The sequence below is a fragment of the Aythya fuligula genome, chromosome 2, assembly GCF_009819795.1.
Source record: "Aythya fuligula isolate bAytFul2 chromosome 2, bAytFul2.pri, whole genome shotgun sequence".
In the NCBI taxonomy this organism is placed as follows: Eukaryota; Metazoa; Chordata; class Aves; order Anseriformes; family Anatidae; genus Aythya; species Aythya fuligula.
Window position 1 is genome coordinate 31,376,465 of NC_045560.1, and position 20,075 is coordinate 31,396,539.

General features: G+C 39.5%; 1 protein-coding gene across 1 annotated transcript; it reads right to left on the bottom strand.

The window, feature by feature from the left end:
• Nucleotides 1–727: 727 nt before the first annotated feature.
• Nucleotides 728–3,905, bottom strand: AGR2 (anterior gradient 2, protein disulphide isomerase family member). Its single transcript, XM_032183036.1, has 7 exons — nucleotides 3,776–3,905; nucleotides 3,467–3,530; nucleotides 3,322–3,374; nucleotides 2,639–2,712; nucleotides 2,162–2,225; nucleotides 1,115–1,198; nucleotides 728–864 (listed from the first exon to the last, which is right to left on the bottom strand). The coding sequence occupies exons 1-7, from the start codon at nucleotides 3,903–3,905 to the stop codon at nucleotides 815–817; spliced, it is 519 nt and encodes a 172-aa protein (XP_032038927.1). The 3' UTR covers nucleotides 728–814.
• Nucleotides 3,906–20,075: the final 16,170 nt, after the last annotated feature.

The window sequence follows — 20,075 nt, forward strand, 5'->3', positions numbered from 1 at the left end:
TACTGTAAACAAAGGTCTTCTAAAGCAAGCAGTATTTAACTTTTTAATTTTTAAAAAAGATCTTCATGTAGTTATGGTGATCTCAGATCACTTTAGAATGCAGCCAACTTTGAAAACAAAAAATATGCACAACAAAACTATATGTAAACCACCACATTCTCTAATCTTGTGTTTTTTTTTTTTTTTTGTTTGTTTTTTTTTGGTAATTGAAATTGTTTTCCTTCTTAAAGGCTCAAGCATTCTGCACATTACCATGTAATTAACTGCAAACATAGAAAAGTTTTGTAAAAGGTTTGCACTTCTTGTTATCTAGCTGTAAAGAAAGGACTGATGAGAGCAAGGCAGGGGTTGGTGTTACAGGAAAGTAAATGGAGATAAAGTACACTGAGGAATAGAGCTTTGCTAGCTGCTGAAACGAGATAAAAAGCTGTTTTCTTTCCAAAGTGCTTAGATAAGAAAGTGCGAGGGGTGGTCTCAAGTAACACTGAGTTTACTCTAATATTAAGAGATAATAATAAGGTAAAATAAAAACAAAACAGAGCAATGTTTGTATGTAAACACTTGAAATGGATTTATTAAAAAAAATCATTTGTACAGTTGAATCATACAGTATTCTGTATGCTTTAAATTAAAAGACTCCAGCCTTTAAAAATGCTGCCCAGTACAAAAGTGCTAACATGAAACTAGTGTTTGTGTATAAACCAGCACTATACATCACTAAACATCACCCTAAATAGTCTCTTCACCAGTGTCAATGAGTGGAGAAGAGATGGAAGATCAGACTTTCTGGTCTTTAGGGGCTTCCTTCTTCCCCTTACAGCTCAGTCTTCAGCAGCTTCAGCGCTTTCTGCATGTTTGAATACACTAGAAATGAAATTCATATGTTATTTTTTGTTGCAACTTTTTCACAAGAAAGTATTTTCAGTGTTTGTACAGCAAAGCATACCCGGGCAGGTTAACGTGCAGAGGTAAGCCATGCGATACCCTTCGCAAACCTGCTCATAGCTTATGCTGGGGAACTGTCCCTCAACCAGCACTGACGGCAAGTGTGCCACATCTGGCTTTACTCCTTGCCAAGTGAAAAATGTGGCTGCTTTGAGAACACACTACTTACACAATGAAATATCAGAGGGCTCATATGCATAGAGACGGTTTGAGTATCTTCCAGTAATATCAGCTCTCACAGTCAGGGAAGGATCTGGAAAAAAAGGAGGAAAGTTGCAGAGCGCAGGATTAACCCTTGAGCAGAAAAAGGAAGCAAGCCTTTCTGCATTTCTGTTTGCTTCCTAAGTGTTTCTGCAAGACAAGTCTGCTCCCACTAACAGGTCATTGTTCTGCGGTTAACTGCAGCTCTGGTGTCAAGATGTGTTTGCAGGTTTGTTGGGGAGGCGATCGGTTTGATTCTGATCATTGCTGATCAGCCTGAGACCCTGTGTTGCTGCATAGCATGTAAATTAGCTTGGCCAGCTGAGGGTGCTTTCAGGCTACAAATATTAAGAAAGAAATAATGAAGGCAGTTGTTTTGGTCTGATGAAAATGGTCATCACGACCTAGATTTGTGCAGATATGCTAATGACATATGTATATAAGTATGTCAGGTTGTGTATCTCTTCTGGGAGAGGGAATACCTGTTTGCATGCATGGCCACTGATAAATCACCAAAATACAAATCCTTGTCAGGGATTGATGCAAAGTGCTGGAGCACAGAGCTATGGACTGGGCCTAGAAAACCAGCCCCTGAAGCAGCCGGCATTACTGCTCTTCCTGTGATGTCTGAGATTGTGTCAGAGATGAAATCACAGAGGGAGGAATTCCACACCTATGGCACTGCTAACGGCACTGCTGGGGCTGCTTTGCATTTTAGTCCACTTTAGAGAGTGGCAGCTTCAGGGGTTAAGCATGGTGTGCTCCCTGATCTTCAGAGCCAGGCCAGAGGCAAGCTTTTCCTTTTCCATCTCTGCTCTTATCCTTGTACCCTGTGTGCACCTAGCCCTGAAACATGCTCTTGCTCAGCTATTGCTTTTTTGGGGGGGGAGATTTTTCTTTTCTTATGTGCACCAAAACCAACATGAAATTCTATGTTTCTCATGGAATAAAATCCTGCTAATAAGCCTGAGGGTTTGAGATTCACGGCAGGGTCTTTGATCTGAGATGTACTCACCGATGAACAAAATCCGAGGGACGTACTGGCCATCAGGTGCCAGGTTCTTGTCTGTGGTTTCATACTTAAAGAAAACAGATGGGGTTTTCAGTCAAGACTGCAAGAGGGCGTGTTATGTGATTCTGTCCTTTATACTCAGTGCTATTGAATACAAACTAAGCAATGCATTTCACACTTCCAGTAAATCCACTGCTTGGGTTACAACCTTTAACTAGCTAGAGCTCTATATTGCTCATATCATTTAATGATATTATTATATTAAACTTTAAATTCCTTTATATTTTGTCAGTTTGATATTTTAAGATGAAATATCTTTATTACTAAATCTATTACACTCCAGCACCGGCTGTTTTTCCTAGCCAATCATGGCTATAAAACTGCCTAGTTAGCTATAAAACTGCCTAGTTATAGCTAGAGAAGCCAAAATTGGAAATAAAACTTTGTTGCTTTCACTTGAAGTGTAACTAGGAAACTTACCACGAGGTTCAGGAGAATGAATTTTTCAGCCAGTTTCTGTATTTCTTTATGTTCAGCAAAGACCTTTTTGAGTGCTAGAGTGAAAGCAATGAGAAATGATAGTTAATAAAAAATGCTTGTGAAATAGTCCTAGAAAAAAAAATAAATCAGAATAATCAAAATGAGAATTTCCAGTTTACAATTACAGCAAATAAAGACTTAAAGTTCATTTCACTGAAAGGTGATGAACTCAGCTTTATTCTGTGGAAACGAATGAGTGTAATGGTACAAAATGTCCCTTTTTGCTTCAGATAGTGCATCTTTCTCACAACTGTCTGCTCAAGTTTGAATTTGAGCATTTTGCCCTTTAAAACCCCTTTTCTCCTCTTGCAGCTTCTAACTCCAGTTCTCAGGGCATGGCCAATGCAGTGTGGAGATATATATAGGACCTCAACCTGGAATATCTGAAAGAATTTTAACCCTTGTACACAGCTGTTGAGGAATGCATGCCTCTTGCCATGTGGGTCAGCTCATGCCCGTGTATTTTCAGTGACATGCCCAATGCTCCCTGGTGCGTGTGCAGGCTGGCATTTGGCTACTGCTTCCCCAGCAAGCAGATTTTCATTTTTATTTTTTAAACTGCATCTATCTGAAACTGAAACCCAGATATTTTATTTTATTTTATTTCTGTGCAAAAGAATTACCTTGACTGTGTGGGCAGTCATCCAGGTGGTGGATAATCATCAGGGGTTTATTGCTGGGAAAGAAAATTCCTTGTTAGGGCTGGTGGGGTGCAGGGGAGGTGCTGGGGGACACCTCAGCACAGAGGGGCATGGAGGGGCTCGGTACCTGTGCTTGGAGCGGAAGAGGGCTTCCTCATACGTCTGTGTCCAGATGAGCTGGTCTCCCCAGCCTGCAAGGGAAAGACAGGAGGCATGTTACAGGCTGAGCTCATATCTGATCCCAGCCCTCCAGTGCCCAAGAGGGTTTTGGACAGACAAAGCTGGAGGGCTTTAAGACAGGAAAAAGGAGGGGGTAGAAAATACCAGAAAATATGTTTGCAGAATGGGTTGCAAGAAAATTAATTTCACAGAAAATTATAGGAATCAAAATTTTAGATTGTTTAAAGAAATAATTCATTCATTAATTTATGTTTACCTCTGGAGAGTGTCTGAGGCAGTTTGGGCTTAGTGTTAGTTTCCTTCGTATCCTTCTTGCCCACATCCTTGGCCAGAACACAGGAGATGGCAACGAGCAGCAGGAACACGGACACATAACTCTTCTCCATGGCTGCTCCTGGGACAGAGGAGAGAAACTACATTTTGTCATGCCTCCCAGGCTGCTGCTCTGAGGCATGCAGCAGATAAGCAGGTCAGGTGTGCAGCAGGGTGAGCCAGAGCCCAGCCTGGCTGCTCCAGGAAGGGGCCTGGGTTTGGGGGAATGTGCAGGAGAGGTGAAGTTTGCTTAGCAAGTTGTCATGAAGGACTTGGCAGTTTTCTGCTGCTGTGTTTGTGGTATTGAGCTGTGGTCCTCTTAAGATGAACATTTATGGGTCAGTTTCCCTCTGTTCTTTTTGCATGTGTTGAATTTGCTCAGTAAAACAACAGAGTTTTGGCCATTTCAAAAGTACTTTTAAGTACTCATTAATTCATGGTTATCTCTGGATCTCCCAGTCTTACAGTAAACGAGCAGTTTAGCAGCCCAGGGGCTGAAAAATTCACCTGTCTAGGCTCTTCCTCCATTTTGCAATAGGAGTGACTCGAAGGAGATGTAAAATTTTGAGCTAGGTATAATACTGATAGATTAACATAGATGCAGCTTAATGTTGTTGTTGAAACTTCATATCCTGTCTTCTCCCTTAAAAGTACCATCTAATCCTGAAAAACAGTCAAATCTATAATAAAAAGAGTGGGGAAGAGATGCCTGGTGGAACAGTAAGAACTGAAATGCAGTTTGCTGGTTTAAGCAATGCAAAGCAGAGTGTTTTTTCTGACCCTGACCCTGGGGCATGGAGATGGAGATAAGACATGTCCAATGGGAAACTCCTCAGCATTTCAGCTGGGATGCTTTGTAAGGGGAGAAACACTTTAACAACACGACACTATTAAATTTCATTAAATTTAAATTCTCATTAATTTTCCTTCTGGAAAATGGAATACCAATATACTGGGTAAAGTAGGAAAACCTAAGATTTTCCAAAAACAATATGGAAAATTCAAAACATTAATGCAAAAACTATCACAGGCTGAGAGTTTTTAAAATTCAGACAATGAAAATTCTGGGAAAATAGAAGCATTTTTACAGGTAGGAACTGCAGGGAGAGGCAGTAGATGAATTTGCATCAGTGATATAGTGCTCTTAGCTACTGGGATGTCCAACAGACCTCAAGCATCCACACAGTTACTGTTTTAAGGACATCAAATATGATTTCACAAAAGACTGCTTGTCCTAAGAAAAGTCTCCTTGGCAAGGAAGAAAATTAAATGACGTTAGATTAAATGCAGTGGATTTTCAGGGCTGCCTTGAATTGCTTTGACTAGAACTGTATAGTGGAAGTAATGCTCATTTAAAAAAAAAAAAAAAAAAAGAAAGAAAGAAAGAAAAAAAGAAAGTAATGTACAACCAGGAAGTCAAAGACCAGGAAAAGTTTACTCTATTGCTAGTGCAGAAAGACAAGCCAGAGAAACATTAAACCTGCTCTTTCAAAACTTCTCCTCAGTGTACACACTTGTACTAGGTCTTCAACCCACAAAAAACCCTTCCTTGTCCTGCTTCTTTTAACTTGCAAAGATGGCATTTCTCTACATATATTTCTTGTTAGCAAGCTGTACCAAACCATGCCTACATTGCTGCAGTCTTTTCTCTCCTCTGACTAGCTGCCACAGCTCTGGGCAGCCTGGGTGCTCCCGCTGGCAGCTCCCAGTGCCGCATGTGTTGCCTTACCTTGTTTGCTCTGCCCACTGGGGTGCGAAGGTGTTCCCAGTCCCACTGTGAACACCACGGCTCCTTCTGCCTATTTATGCACCTTTGCACACCCCAACCCCACCCACAAGCTGTGAATTTGAATACTACTTCTAAAGAGCTAAACTTTCCAGTTTTTTCCCCTACCAAAATGTTCTGGGTTAATTTTGCAATTAGTTAACATCTCGGTTTCCTGCCAAGCGCTGGGTATAAAGCTCAGAGATATTTCCAGAGATTTTTTGAACATTTAGGAAAGGTGATTTTAAAATGTTGGCAAAGGTCCAAGTCCAGGTAAGCTTAAGTCAAGACTTCTGATTTGCCTGAAGAGTGATTTGTCTTTTTTTGATTGGCTGGAAAGTGAACGTGGGTCACTGTTCTCTTATTTCTCTGAAAAAGAGTTAAATTGATGACTCAGAGTTTTAGGTGTTAATGAGATAATTAGTCGTGCACATTACACAGATATGTATGTATACATACAGCTATAACACCATACAGAAAAAAATAATGAAGTCTGAAAGAAAGGTTATAAAGATCTCCACAGGAATGTATTTGGAAGCTAAAACAATGTGTTCATAAATTGAGGTCTAAATAAATATTTAAGTCAAATTTCATGTCTAATAAACTGTGTAGACATTTATTTTTAATTACACCATGAAAACCAACCATTTCAGTTTTCAGGTACGCGTATATTAGAGTGTAACACTGAGGAAAACTGGCCCTTTCCTAGGTGGCTGAAAGGCCAGCCCTAGTACTGCACTGCCTGCCGGTGGTCCTTCCTCAGAGGTCAACGCAGGGAAACCAAAGTATGTTGTGTTTGGTGCATGCCTCATATATTTTATTGAGATTGGAATCACATTCACAGGCAGTGAGTACTTACCATTATTCAGCTGGGTAGGTGAATTCCGTCAGATATATGGATTTTCCGGTTTGAAATTCACAGAAATTCTGAATTCACTCTCTAATGGCTGTTAATGACACACATTTCTTCTGAATATATTTAAAAGAAAACAGTGCTTTGGATAACTTAAAAATACGTATTTTGTAAAGAACAATTAGGAAAATGAGGTGCAGAAACAAGATATTGAACTCAAACAAAGAACTAACTGCTTTTCCTTACAAAATACAGTAGTACCATGCTCTGCTCAGATGCTTGACTTATCAGAATGGCAAAACCAAAGCTCCCAGGGAGGCCAGTCATTGTAACTCCTATTTCCATGTGGTCTTTGTCATGTATAGCCTAATCAAGGAATGAAATAAGAGAGAGACTGCATGTGAATTCATGCTCCTGCTCCAGTACTTCTCTCTAAAGAGTCAGAGATGTGTTTTGTTAGCTTCAATATTGTGTATCCAAATCACATCCATACAGGTTTTCTTCTAAAACATACACCAAAACGAGTTTCCAAGATCAATATTAGGGTATTTGAGTATTCACTTTGGGCAATCAAGTTACATCTGTAATCCACCTCAATGTGGACATAGGAGTCAAAAGTTAGGTACCCATTTCTGATATCTTGGTTTTAGGCAATTCCTAATCGTAATTTAATATGTTCTTGCTGACTGTCTTCTCAGGTCACGCCTGGTAACATTTAAGTCTGAAGCAGAAGTTCTAGCTGTTCTCTTGTTAAGTGAAGAGATAATGAGCATGTAGGGTCCCACTCACACAGCTGGAGTGAAAATTAATTTTGTCTAAAAACACATTACCCCAGGAGAACTTGGAATGAAGTAGGACTATCCTGGAAGTTTTTTATTCTTTTGCTGCAATGATCTGATAAGTATTTCTCTATATTTACTGATAATAGTTAAAATCTTTACAAAGCTAGTCACTGAATTTTTCCTTTCATTTTCATTCCTCTGGTCTGTGGGTACTTTCACTCATCATGTGGCACAGAAGTCATCTCTGTTTTGGTGACTGGTAATATAGCCCATTTAAAGGCATTTTCAGAAGCAGTTAATTTTTCCTTATGATTTGTAATAAGCTTTAGACTTCACAGAAGCACAGAAAATTCTGCCTTTTCTTATAGTTTCATAAAAAAAAAACAAACACATGCTTCTAAGTCTCATGATCTGCTGCTCAGAATTAAAAAAACAAAAAACAAAACAAAACAAAAAAAACACACACAAAAGAACTTTACACAGGAGGAATATAAGTAAAGAACAAAATGTAAAGTCAGACACATACTAGAAATACTCCGAGTCAAAGCCGGAAACTAGTGTATCTGGGAGTCAGTGAGCTTCCAGTGCTGCTAAAATAGTAGTATATTGTTAGACACTGTGATTGAAAGTCGAATACTTTCATTTGAGAACTTGTCAAACTTCTTTCATCAATGCTTTAATCACATGAACAGATTTTTTTTTTTTTTTTTTCTCACCTGAAATCTACTTGGATGAAATTGGCCTGACAGTTTTTCAGGAAAAACTTTCACATTACATTTTAGGAACTCAGACACCTTTGACACCTATGGCAGATGCAGGTCTCATTCTCTCTCTATATATACACATTTTTTCCCTTGAAATATTTTAAACCTTTATATTTTACATTATAGTTACATGTTCTCTGGATTAGGATACAGCGTTATGATTAACATTTCCCATTATGTATGTCAATACTGTTTTGTTTTTTATTAACAGCCATTCATGCTGGAGGAGGTAGCAGACCCCAGATGTCTCACTTCCCAGCTTGGTATTTGCTCTGTTAAGCAAGAAAGTGCTTTTTTTCTCAAGTTGTTTCAGGGAACTTTGGTTAAAGACAGACTAGGAGGAACTTGGTATCTTCTAAGAAGTCCAGACACCTGAGTCTTGGAAAAACATGGTTCAACCAGTCTCCTTTTCAATTACTTTTGGTACAAAACTGCATTTCAACTGCATTTCAGCTGGGAACCCAAAACTTCAGCACATTTTTACTTCCGAACACTCAAAGCTGGTATCTGGAGTTCAGGTAAATGTCTGCTAAGAATTTGATGATTTGTCTTGACGGACGATGACTTCCCAAAATATATCAGCCTAACACATTCCCCTTTTTTGTTGTTGAATGAATTACTCTACTAACGTGGAGTACCTGCAGCTTATTGGTAACATTTTCAAAGAGGATAGCAAAGAGATGGTTAGGATTTAACATATTACATTCTTATAACTATCTGGCACTTTGTCCACCACTTTCAAACAAAAGAACAATCTGTCAGGATTCTGAGATGCCTGAAAACATTCTATTTGCAAATGCAAGTTTATAATACAAATCAACACTATTTGATAGAAATCAGCAGGCTGTAATGCAACCATGAACCATCCTTTACATAGCCTCAGATAAAGATGGGGATTTGCCATGTGACCAGTTCCTATACTATACTCTATTTTGAGCTGTGAAATGCTGGAATGTCTGGAAGGCATTGCTGAATGATGTGTTTTAAAATCCATATGTCATTTGAACAGGTAAATACACCTGCTCTTGTATTGTTTAGTGTCCTTTTTCACAGTAGTAGGGAAGTTATCAAGATCTGTTACCAAGGAGTCTCAAGGTTTTCAGCATATGTGGGGCTTAATTGTTCACCTAGTATTTGGTAAGAGAAAGCCTGATTCTAATGACTCTTAGATTCAAATCTGAAGTGAAATTTTCAGTGAATTTTTTGGTAGGAGGGACTGGGAAGCTGGGGATGTACCTCAGCCTATGGAGAAGACAAGACTGTTTATTTAATCTTCATAATTAGGCTGGTTGGTTATGATTGGGAAGGCTTCATAGTTGAAATTCTTGTACTTAATTTTAAGTAAATGCATTTTAATTAATTTCAATAGTTATCTGTATTGTATTTAAAACATATGTATATGTATGTGTGTATATATATATATATATGTACTCAAGTATTAAAGCCAATGACTCCTCCTCAGTCTGAGCAACTGATGTTTGATTTTCAGGATTGCTTGAAGTCTGTAAACCAAAAGTTTACTATTTTTACTGTTATCTATGAAGATGGTGGGAGGACTCTTGGGTTTTGAACAGCTTCGTTTTGTACCTGGTATCAGCTAGAGAGTTTTTAATTAACTCTTTTCTGTTATAAAACTTTCCTCCCCTGCTCCCTGGTTGATAAGCTCTGTTATGAATGAAGTAGCTTACCCACAGTGTCCATAATTCAGTGACTCTTCTTGAACTGCCATCTTCCTTTGATCTTTCTGTTTGCCTCCTTGTATTCATAGTTCTTATTTTGAATTTATGTTTGGTTACCTGTAGCCCAGACTGACACCATTCAGTTTTCTTAATGGCTTACCTCAAAGATCATTTTTATGAATGAGAATTTTTTTTCTTGTAGTCAATATTAGTGCCCTCTGCACCACCAAATGTGTCTGTATTTTTTCTCTGGAACACATCAGGTGCCAAACCCCATTCACAACTCAGCTGAAGGAAGGAAACAAGTTTCTCCTGCAATGGATGTAACCCTGCACCACTATGTACTCTGCTTTTCTAAAAGGGCCTGACAAGTGGCCTCTGATACAATAAACAGAGATGAATTACACAGTGTAAGCTCTGATTCCCAAAATTGGTCCCTAAAGTGTTACAGAGAGGATTCTCTTTATTCTTACTAATTTACCTGAGTGCTTACAAAAATAAAATATTCCTTCCTTCCTTCCTTCCTTCCTTCCTTCCTTCCTTCCTTCCTTCCTTCCTTCCTTCCTTCCTTCCTTCCTTCCTTCCTTCCTTCCTTCCTTCCTTCCTTCCTTCCTTCCTTCCTTCCTTCTTCTTTTTTTTTTTTTTTTTCTTTTCAAAATGAGCAGTATCTTGTCTTCTCTAGAGTGCTATGTGTCTGTAGTGAAATTCCAGCTCAATCCACTGACACAACTCCTTTCTCAGCCCCACTATGTGTGCTAATCTCACATTATTAAATATTACTTTTGTGTTTAGGCCATTATCCTAATCAACATTACCTCTGCAATGAAGCTTATTTGTTCTGCCAAGTTTCTCTCTGTTATTGGTGCCATTGGTCATTTTCTCCAGGCTGTGTAGGCTGTAGTGAGTTTGAGAGATTCATAGTGGACATCAGGAAAGTCATCTTCATGAGAATGGTAGCAGTGGCACAGGTTACACAGAGAGATGGAGGGACAGCTCTGCTGTCAGGTTTCCAAGAGATGGCTCTCAAAGTTTGAATCTTAATGTCATTAGTCAGTGGTCATGCAGAGGGATGAGGCTGGAAAGAGTACCTTCATCCTGTTTGTCATCCTGACCTTCAACTGTTTGACAGTTTATAACATGAACCTTGAAATAATGTAGGAGCCTGTTCCAGCTGGTTCATGCTATGAATTAGTTCTTAATGCAGATTGCTGAATGTGAAGGCTTCTCACTGTAATTCTTGTTGGCAAATATTGACATACTATACTTCCTTTAGTTACACAGTATCTTAATGATGTGTTATAGACCACTGGTTTGCCTTCCCATTGAGAAAAGTCATTCTGTCGCAGAATGAAACTGAAATGCCTGAAACTTCACATTTTCCTTATTTTTAAATTTATTTTTAGGTTGTCCATATGTATATACATTCTAGATTGCCTACATATCTATACTACACTGATTCTAGTTTCTGAAATAATTTCATATTTGCCAATACAACAGGAACATTAGGGACATATACCTTAAAAAGGTCTTAACCAAGGTCACCCTTAAAAATCCCTTTAGAACTACAAATCCTAATATATGCCAGGATTCTGTCATGTAATAGAATTCCTCCTCTTTTTGCACTCCCTCATTGTATGAGTATTGATTTTTCCTGGATTTTCACTATTCCTCATATCTAAATACTATTTACTGCAAAAATGGTTCATCTCACAGGGAAGAGAGTCTTTCCCTCAATTTCTTTAAAGAGTAGCTTTTTATTGCCAATAACCTAGCACACTTTATCAGTGCATTAACTTGACTATGTTTGTGCAGGATGCTGGCAAAGGAGCAGGATCAATGATGGGGACTTATCAAAGTTCATCCATCATGGAGGAACTGAGTCATTCCCTCAGACAGGGAACACATCAACATCAACACATCAACACATCACCACAGTGACCTTGGATGAGATACATCTGCCATAGCATCCCCATAGTAAAACTGGTAAGCTAAGGACTAAATAAGACGTGAGTGACATGGATCAAAACCTGGCTGAATTTCCAGGCTCAAAAGGTTCTGATCAGTAGCACAAAGTCCATCTGGAGGCCAATCACTAGCAGTGTACCCCAAGGGTCAATACTGGGGCCAATATCATTTAACATCTTCATTAATTGATTAAAAGAGTGCACCCTCAACAAGTCTGTGGGTGATACAAAGCTGGGAGGAGTGGCTGATAGACCACTGGTTGTGCTACCATGCAGAGGAACCTTGAGAGTTGGAGAAATGAGCCAACAGGAAAGTAATGAAGTTCAACAGAAGGCAAAACAATGTCTTGCACCTGGGGGGGCACCAGTGAGTGCTGGGGTTCAAGTAAATGGAAAGTAGTCTTGCTAGAAATGAGCTAGGGGGTCCTGTTGGACAAGAACTTGGAATGGGCAACAATATGCCCTTGTAGGAAGGGCAACCAACAGCATCATGGGCTACATTAGGCAGAGCATTGCCATAAGGTCATGGAAGGTAAGGCCACATCTGGTGTTCTGCAGTGCTCCCTACTACAGGAGAGATATGGCCATAATGGGTCAAGTCAAGAAAATGGCCGTGGAGGTGGTAAATGGATGGAGCAACTGTTGTTTGAGAAGAGGCTGAGAGAGCTGCGATTGTTCAGCCTGGAGAAGAGAAGGCTTGGGGGTCTCTTATCAATGTATATAAATACACGATGGGGGAAGTAAAGAAGACAGACACAGTACCTTCTCACTGACATCAAGTGACAGAATGAGAGGAAATGGGCCCAAACTGAAATTCAGGAACTTGTAAGAGGTGTTTTTTTTTTTTTTTTTTAACTGTGAGAATTATTGGGTACTGGAACAAATATTGCTGTGTTATCTCTAGCAGAATAGCTAGCTGTCTAATTAAGCAAATTAGAATAACTTAAGGGTACGTGTTCTTAAAGTCTTGTTTAAACGTTACGGCCTGGAAGTGGTAAGCACCCTCCCTCAGGCGGTAACGTTAAATAAGCACTATCAGTCATGGTGAGCTGATAGGAGTATGGGTGTTCCCACTCTCCTGCTGGCCCCGTTCCAGATGGTGTCATGAAGCTCTATCTCTGCATTCAAATGCAGTGAAATACATGCTGCTCCTCTAAAACTGTGTTTTTGTTGTAGCTTGCATAAACAACACTATCCTGAATCTTAGCTTGCCATGGTCAAACAGCTGAAATATGTTTCAGTTTTGCTTAGCCTAGATATTCAGAAAGTGGGAGAGAGCAGCCAAGTCTCATTTCTCCTCCCTCCCCATGAGGTCATTCTGGCAGCTGAGAATGGCTGAAATAGAAGTGAGCTTAGACGAAGCAGTCTCCTTCCAGCCAGCCGTTCTCTGCTGTACCACTGGGAGATTCTGTAAGACACAGGGAATTCCTTCATGGTTAAGTCACAGGTGCTCTGACCGACAATAAAGTTGGGTGGGAAAGATCGAGATGGGAGAGTGATCTGAAAGCAGAACACGTAAAGACTCAAGAAGAGTAATGTGTATGTAAAATTCCATGTACTAGAGATGCTATGTCAGTGGTCTGTTAGCAGCCACTTGTGCTTTTAACCTCTCTGAAAGGAAAATATTAAATACAGTGCTTTTATTTATTTATTTATTTATTTATTTATTTATTTATTTATTTATTTTATGTTGAAAAACATGAAGCTGTTGAACTTGGATTAGTTAAGTTTTCAGAGTCAAATTCAAGGCATTTATGAACTCCAGCAGGCCTGAGATTCAGTTCCTGTACTCTTCCTGCACACCATGCAGCTGCTGGCACTGCAGAGCAAACAGGCGGCTGGTGCAGGGCTGGCTGGCACCAGCAGCCCACTGCGCTCTGCAGGTGTCACCAGGCGGAAACTACCTGGGGATAACTGGGAGCACCCGCCTGCTTGCTGGCATGGGTGGGGGGATGTAAACCAACAGCACTGTAGGAATGTACGTGTCTCTGTATGCCTGGCCTTTGCTTGGTGTGGAGCTCTGCTGTTGCAGTGTCTGCTGCTTGGGTGGGTTGGCTAACAGTGCTGAGATCCAAGTTACTAATTCAATACAGAGTGCTGCTCTCTCCAATTCCTGTCAGTTTTAAAAATCAAATATTTTACTAAAAAAAAAAAAAAAAAGCTAAACAAATTGAAGGTAATGAATAGCTGACTCAGGTAAATGATGCCAGTTTCCTGGAGAGTAGCAAATCATCTAGGCTATGCTCTTCAGTAATGCACAATGATGTGGATACCGTGTGCTTCTGCTGACAGACCACAGACATGGGAGCCTGTAATGGGCTTTTTTTGTTTCCTCTCATCCTGATGGAGTGTCTGTGTGCATCAGTTCTCATTTGTAAACCAAAAATGATGAACATTATTTTCATTATAAGTTTATACGATGGAGGTAACTTTCACCTTTCTCATGTGATGATCAAATAACCTGCAAATAGTTGGTATGCTATACCTTCTGTTCTAGCTAGCTGTACTTTCTATTCTAAAATCCAGGAAGGAAAGCCCAGAGAAGTCATACAAAAGACTCAAATAACTTGCAGCTTTAGATGAGATTGATATGGGCACTTGAATATTGCAATGTTGTGCTTGTGTACATGAGAAGTCGTGCCCTATTTTTAGGAGTTGTGACCTCCAGCATGGTCTCCTGTAAAGAGAGACCTATCACAGAAGACAATTACAGTCTAATAGACTGTGTGTCCAACTAATGCCTCCACTGTTGTTTTGTTAAAGCTGTATGTTATACTCGGGTTTCTTCTTAATGTTGACCAATAAGATTGTAGCACCTGTATTTCCTTGCACACTTCCTGGTTGATGTGTGCAATATATCAGTGGTATGTGCAGGATCAGTCCCACTTTCCACTCTTGCTGTTGTTGCTGAGTCCCCCAAATAAGTAAATAACGTTATTGTAAATAAATGATTAACCAAAGTAGAGCTATCTGAAGAGCCTAAGAATTGATGTGAGCAGCAACAAGCTGCATCTTGAACTAGGAGACCATCCTTCTGATGACTGACACTGCTCTGCCTATGAAACTTAAGCCTGAATGCACTGCAATAATAGGAATTTTCCAACTGTCTCTGCAAGGCAATCAGATTGGTTTTGAAATAAAACCAGCTTATTTCTTCTGTTAAATACAGGAAATGGGAATGTAAATCTCCTAATGCCAGTAGCTATTACTCTTTAACTATTTCATTGCAGGCTGTAAGAATTTCTGGGAGTCTATATGTATGTGCTGGGACTGCTAGAGCCTGTGCTGTTGAAATGTGTTGTACTAAGTGCATTGTGAGGCGCTCAGAAGAGGCAGTGGAACCACGTGCCACATGTGCATGTGGTTAGCAGAGCTAGGGCCTAGATACTCAGACTTTTTAGTTCCTTATAATTCTGGAAATGAGAAAAAATAATTTAACAAATCTTTTCCAGATATCTGATATGTGCCTTGGAAGACTAAAGATATTTAAAGATGTTCAGGTTAAAGGTTGAAAGATGTTCATTAAATGGAAGTGTTAAATTCCCTAAAGTGTGGGGAAAATGAAACTGTTACTCTGTGTTCACAGGTAATTTAAATTGAAAGAAGGAATATTCCAGAGGCACCATTTTACTGCATGATCATAAAGGTTTCTTTCTGTTACTCATGTTGGAATGTCATTTTTACTAATTAAAAACAAAACAAAACAAAAACAAAAACAAAAACAAAAAACAAAAACAAAAACAAAAACAACAGGGAGATGCAAGCTTCCAGCTTCCCTGTGTGACTGTCTTCAATCTATCTTAAAGCAATTTCTAGAAAATACTACGTTAAAACAAAGCTTTGTTATTGACTACAGGTAAATTCCTTTTTATAAAGGAAACTTACACGTACACCTTGATGGTGTGTTTCAAGACTCTGAGTATAAAAATATCTCCATTTTTAAAGGTCAGCCCTTGTCAAGCCATCTCAAACTGAACACCTGTTGCTCTTCCTGACTATCGGCTGGTCTAGTAAAATAATTCACTTTCCCTTACAAACTGGTTTATAATTTTAAAATTTTCTTGATAAAATATTTTAAAGTGAAAGATACATCATGTCAGGAGCTGAATTCTGAAAAAAACACCTAGTCAGGTGCAAGAAAATACTGCACTAATTTTCAGTTTCACAGAATTCTGCCTGGTGAGTCTCACCCAGGACAACCTGCAGAGCTGGCGAGCAGGAATCTGGAATAACAGCAGCAGCCCTGGGTGTTGGCTCTCTGCTCTGTGGCACCATAGCAATTTGGGAGCGGCTTTGTTTAATTAATAATCAAAATACGCCACTTGCTGCCTTTAGTTTTGTTAGGGAAAAGGACAGAGAGCAGCTGTGGCTGGTCACAGTAATGAGGTTTAAGTGTTATGGGAGATGAGAGAGACCCTTTTCTGTTCATGAAAAATGGTATTGTCTTCCTTTGTCTTTATATATTTTATGAAGGATAGTATTTTGTTCTGAACACAGTGGACAGGACATCTTAATGCAGCACTCAGTTAGCAAATATGAGACATCTAAAAGTTAATGCTGAATTTATTGTGCTGGTTAAACAATAGCTTGCAGCTAAGTTATCCAGAGAATGTGACTGTAGTTTTTGCTAACAGGAATTGAATTGGATATAACAGTAAATGCAAATAAAAGCTCCACCCTGGATTTTTTTTTTTTTTTTGGTTATATCTTTCTCCACTTTTAAGATTGCATTATTCTCCAGTTCATGCTATACCAGTGTTAAAGATTTTCATGATGGACCCAGAAGCATTTCTTTCCTCATTAGCTGCATGTGCCAATGTTGATATTTTGAAAAATAAATGCATATTTGGGAGCTGTAATAAAATAATAACACTACTTCTATGTTTTAATGAGAATGCTCCCCCCTCTACCAAAGGCTTGTTAATAGCTACTGCACCATGTACATCTTCAAAATAACAGTGGAGTTGGATCTGGAGCATTTTCCTCCCTCCCTCCCTCCCTCCCTCCCTTCCTTCCTTCCTTCCTTCCTTCCTTCCTTCCTTCCTTCCTTCCTTCCTTCCTTCCTTCCTTCCTTCCTTCCTTCCTTCCTTCCTTCCTTCCTTCCTTCCTTCCTTCCTTCCTTCCTTCCTTCCTTCCTTCCATCCTTCCATCTTTCATTTCATTCAGCCTTTTCCTGAGGGACAAAACTATGACTAAGGCAACCTTTTTGAATGGACAGACTGGAGATCTGGAGTGTTATTTGCTGTCAACAAATACTTTACAACTACTAATAAAAAAGATTCTAACAAATTTTCCCACAACTTACTTTACAATGCAAAGCTAGTTTGAAGCACAAGAGCAGTACCATGGTATTAATAAGTGTTTTGGAAAATGTTAATATTTGTGTGTCTATTATTTCAATTTTTGATCAAAGTGTAGATTTTTTTTCTGTTTCAGACTGTCATTTTGAAAAAAATCCATTTGGGAATGAAAAGTAAGACTTTTTCAAAATTTCTCATGCAAAAGAAATGAAAATTGTTTAGAAAATGTTATTATTTTGGCTTCCCTTCCCACAATGAAATTGTGTTCCAGAGCATGGCCTCTAACTTGTGGATATCTGGTAAGATCTGTAAGCATGAAGAATGCTTTAAATGAAGGCATGAATCAGTCACAAAGTCAGTGCTTTACAAAGGAGTTAACCAGGTAGGCGGTTTGATGAGAAATTGGCAGGATGAAATAGACTAAGTCATAAAATGATAATGAGCACAAAAAGAGGCACAACCAATGGAATGGTGTAAGTAGTGCTTCACAGAAACACTTCTTCCACTCCTGGTAGAAAATAGGATAGTGGAATTTTTCCTGGAGTAAAACAGGGAGTTTAAGTGCTTCTTCAAGTGCAATGAGGCTTTTGAAAATATGAGAGCAAAATTTTCAAATTTTTGAAGTGGTGATTCATTTGAACTGGAACTCCAGAACAAAATATCAGGGATATTTGAGAAATTTTGGACTTAGGTACACAGCCCAGTTTTGCATCTGAGTCTTACTGTTGTTGAAGGTACCTAGGATTGTGTCACCTATGCCAGGGCTGCCAGAGCAGAGCAATGTACATGCACGCAGTGGTGAAGTAATCAGCAGGTCACAACACAGTGAGACTAATGTTTGAAAAAGCTGTCTTTTGTGTGGAAAATCTCAGCTTACATGGTATGATACACTGAGATATTTTAATCCCTGAAGGAATAAAATCAGCCTACTCAGCACTGAGGTTATGTTGGGAGATAGCAGAAATGAATGTACTGTCATTTTGATAGATAGAGTACATCTAGTTTATAATTACAGACGATCCATTAAGCACATAGCCAGGTGCCTCCATCCTACACTGTTCCTTACTCTCAGTCACAGAACTTACCATTTCATCTTGTGCAAGCTTTGCTATATTGCTGGACACCTCTTCAGGGTATGAGAAGAATTTCACTTCTTCCAGACCAGGTGTTAAGGTTAAACTAGCTGAGGTATGCCTGTGGGTCATGTGTAAGTGCTCAGCCTTGTACTGGTTCCTGGCCAGTTTCTGGGAACTGGCTTTGAGCTGAGGCACCAGCCTAGAGTGAGCGTCCCACACCCCAAATGACGTGCATGCATGATGATGCATGCATGTGTGATTACAGTTCTTGGTTTTAAGATAATGTGGCAAGGCAAGTTTTTTGTTACCTGCCTTAAATTTTTTAATTCACTCCCTCATTTTTCAATTTTTTTTTTCATGGTTATACAGATGTCAAGATTTAATAACCTTTGAAACACCTAATGTAGACATCTAAGTCACGCACACGGTGAAGCATGTATGTGTTCAGGCATCCTGATACCGGACGTGCTGGCAGAAATGTCCTGGAACCACCTTCCTCGTAATTCCTGCTTTTAGCTCACTTGCAAAGCTAATTGGATAGAGTTTCTCAGTGTAAGCTGTAGCTTGGCTTCTGTTTCAGCTTGGTTTAATGACTAATCTCCTTCCAGTCTATATATGTTTAATCAGGAGGTGACCTAGGTCAGATAATATGTCTGCTGCAAATGTTCTACTTGCAGCATGTTTCATTAAACGATAGCAAATCTGTTCAGAATTCCTGCTATGCAGATCCCTTTCAAATCACTTTTACTGAAGGAGAGAATACGTGTTAGACTGTGAATGGCTGCCTCTCCATTTCTTATTTCCTTCCTGTTTTAAAGAGCAGTTTCAGGGCTACAGTATACCCATGCTATATATATCTGTGAAGGTTTCCGTTTCTCAAGCTGATGCTAATTTAAGTTTCAAAGAACTTCCTTCTGTATTAAGCAATTATTTATAGAATGCTTAGACTTAAATATTTTGTTCTAAATCTCAAGCCTGCCCTAAATCTTGTCCACTTTCATCACTGTCATTTTTCTGGTTTCTAATCAATGTCAATCTCTATGTATCATTAAAATCTGCTTTATGAATTTCAAATTTCTGTGTCTGTCTATCAAATCTACATTTTTTGTCATCTATCTGTGTATGACTGTACACACAAAGACAGTGCAGAAATGACATGGGGTCTTGCCAAAGCAGTGACACAGCAGGCCTCTTTCAGTTAATATTCAGAAATGGGAAATAAGCTTTCTTCATGGCCATTTCAAGCATTTCATATCCATTAAGATCATTTCTTGCTGTTGCAAAACTGAAAAGCCTCATGGGCTTTTCTGCTTGTTTTGTGCAGAGTGATGTCAATGCTACCCATCTGAGGTTTTTCATCATGGTCAACAACCAACATACAGCACTAACAACAAGTAGTGACACCAATAATCCTACCCTGGGGAAAACAAACAAACAAACAAACAAACAAGCCACATGAATACCTGCTCTCCTATGGGTGAATCTACTCCAAACCAACAAGCCATGCCTGGGGAGGGGGACTGTCAGATTGGAGGAATCTGCCCATTGACATGGCATGTGCTGTCTCCAGTGGGTATCAGGCCTCCCATGGCAGCACCTGGTGGAAGGTCCATGGCACGGCTGGTGGTTCAAGGAGATGGCTGCCTCTCCAGTGGCCCAGGGCTGAGCAGTGCCTCCTGCTGCTAAGGGGGCCCAGAAATGAGAGAGCATATTCTGCTAAACTGCTGCTCTGAGAGAAATCTAGGGAAGTTTTTCAAACAATAGCCTGCTCAACAAAGACCCTAAACATACCCATGTAGGGAAAAGCTGTCATTCTGACCCTGGCTATTTTTTCTTTACTTTCTGCTTATTGCAAATGAATATGATGCCTTTCCCCCCCTCTAATATTATGGGCTTGGAAGGAGCATAAGAAACAGAATATCCTGTCAAATAAAATGACAGGGAACGGTTGCTGAATGCTTGATCACTCTTATCATATTGTTTACAGGCTCCTTTTGCATTGTAAAGGCTCAGGAAGACCTTTGGTCCCTAACCTGGTCATGTTAAGTTCATTGCTGAGGG

Excerpts from the sequence above, each read along its gene's own strand:
- AGR2 (XM_032183036.1), bottom strand. The coding sequence starts at position 3,905 with ATGGAGAAGAGTTATGTGTCCGTGTTCCTGCTGCTCGTTGCCATCTCC. Across the intron at positions 3,375-3,466 it reads CTCTTCCGCTCCAAGCACAG|CAATAAACCCCTGATGATTA; the intron begins GTACCGAGCCCC and ends TTTCTTTCCCAG. Across the intron at positions 1,199-2,161 it reads CCCTCGGATTTTGTTCATCG|ATCCTTCCCTGACTGTGAGA; the intron begins GTGAGTACATCT and ends CTTTTTTTCCAG.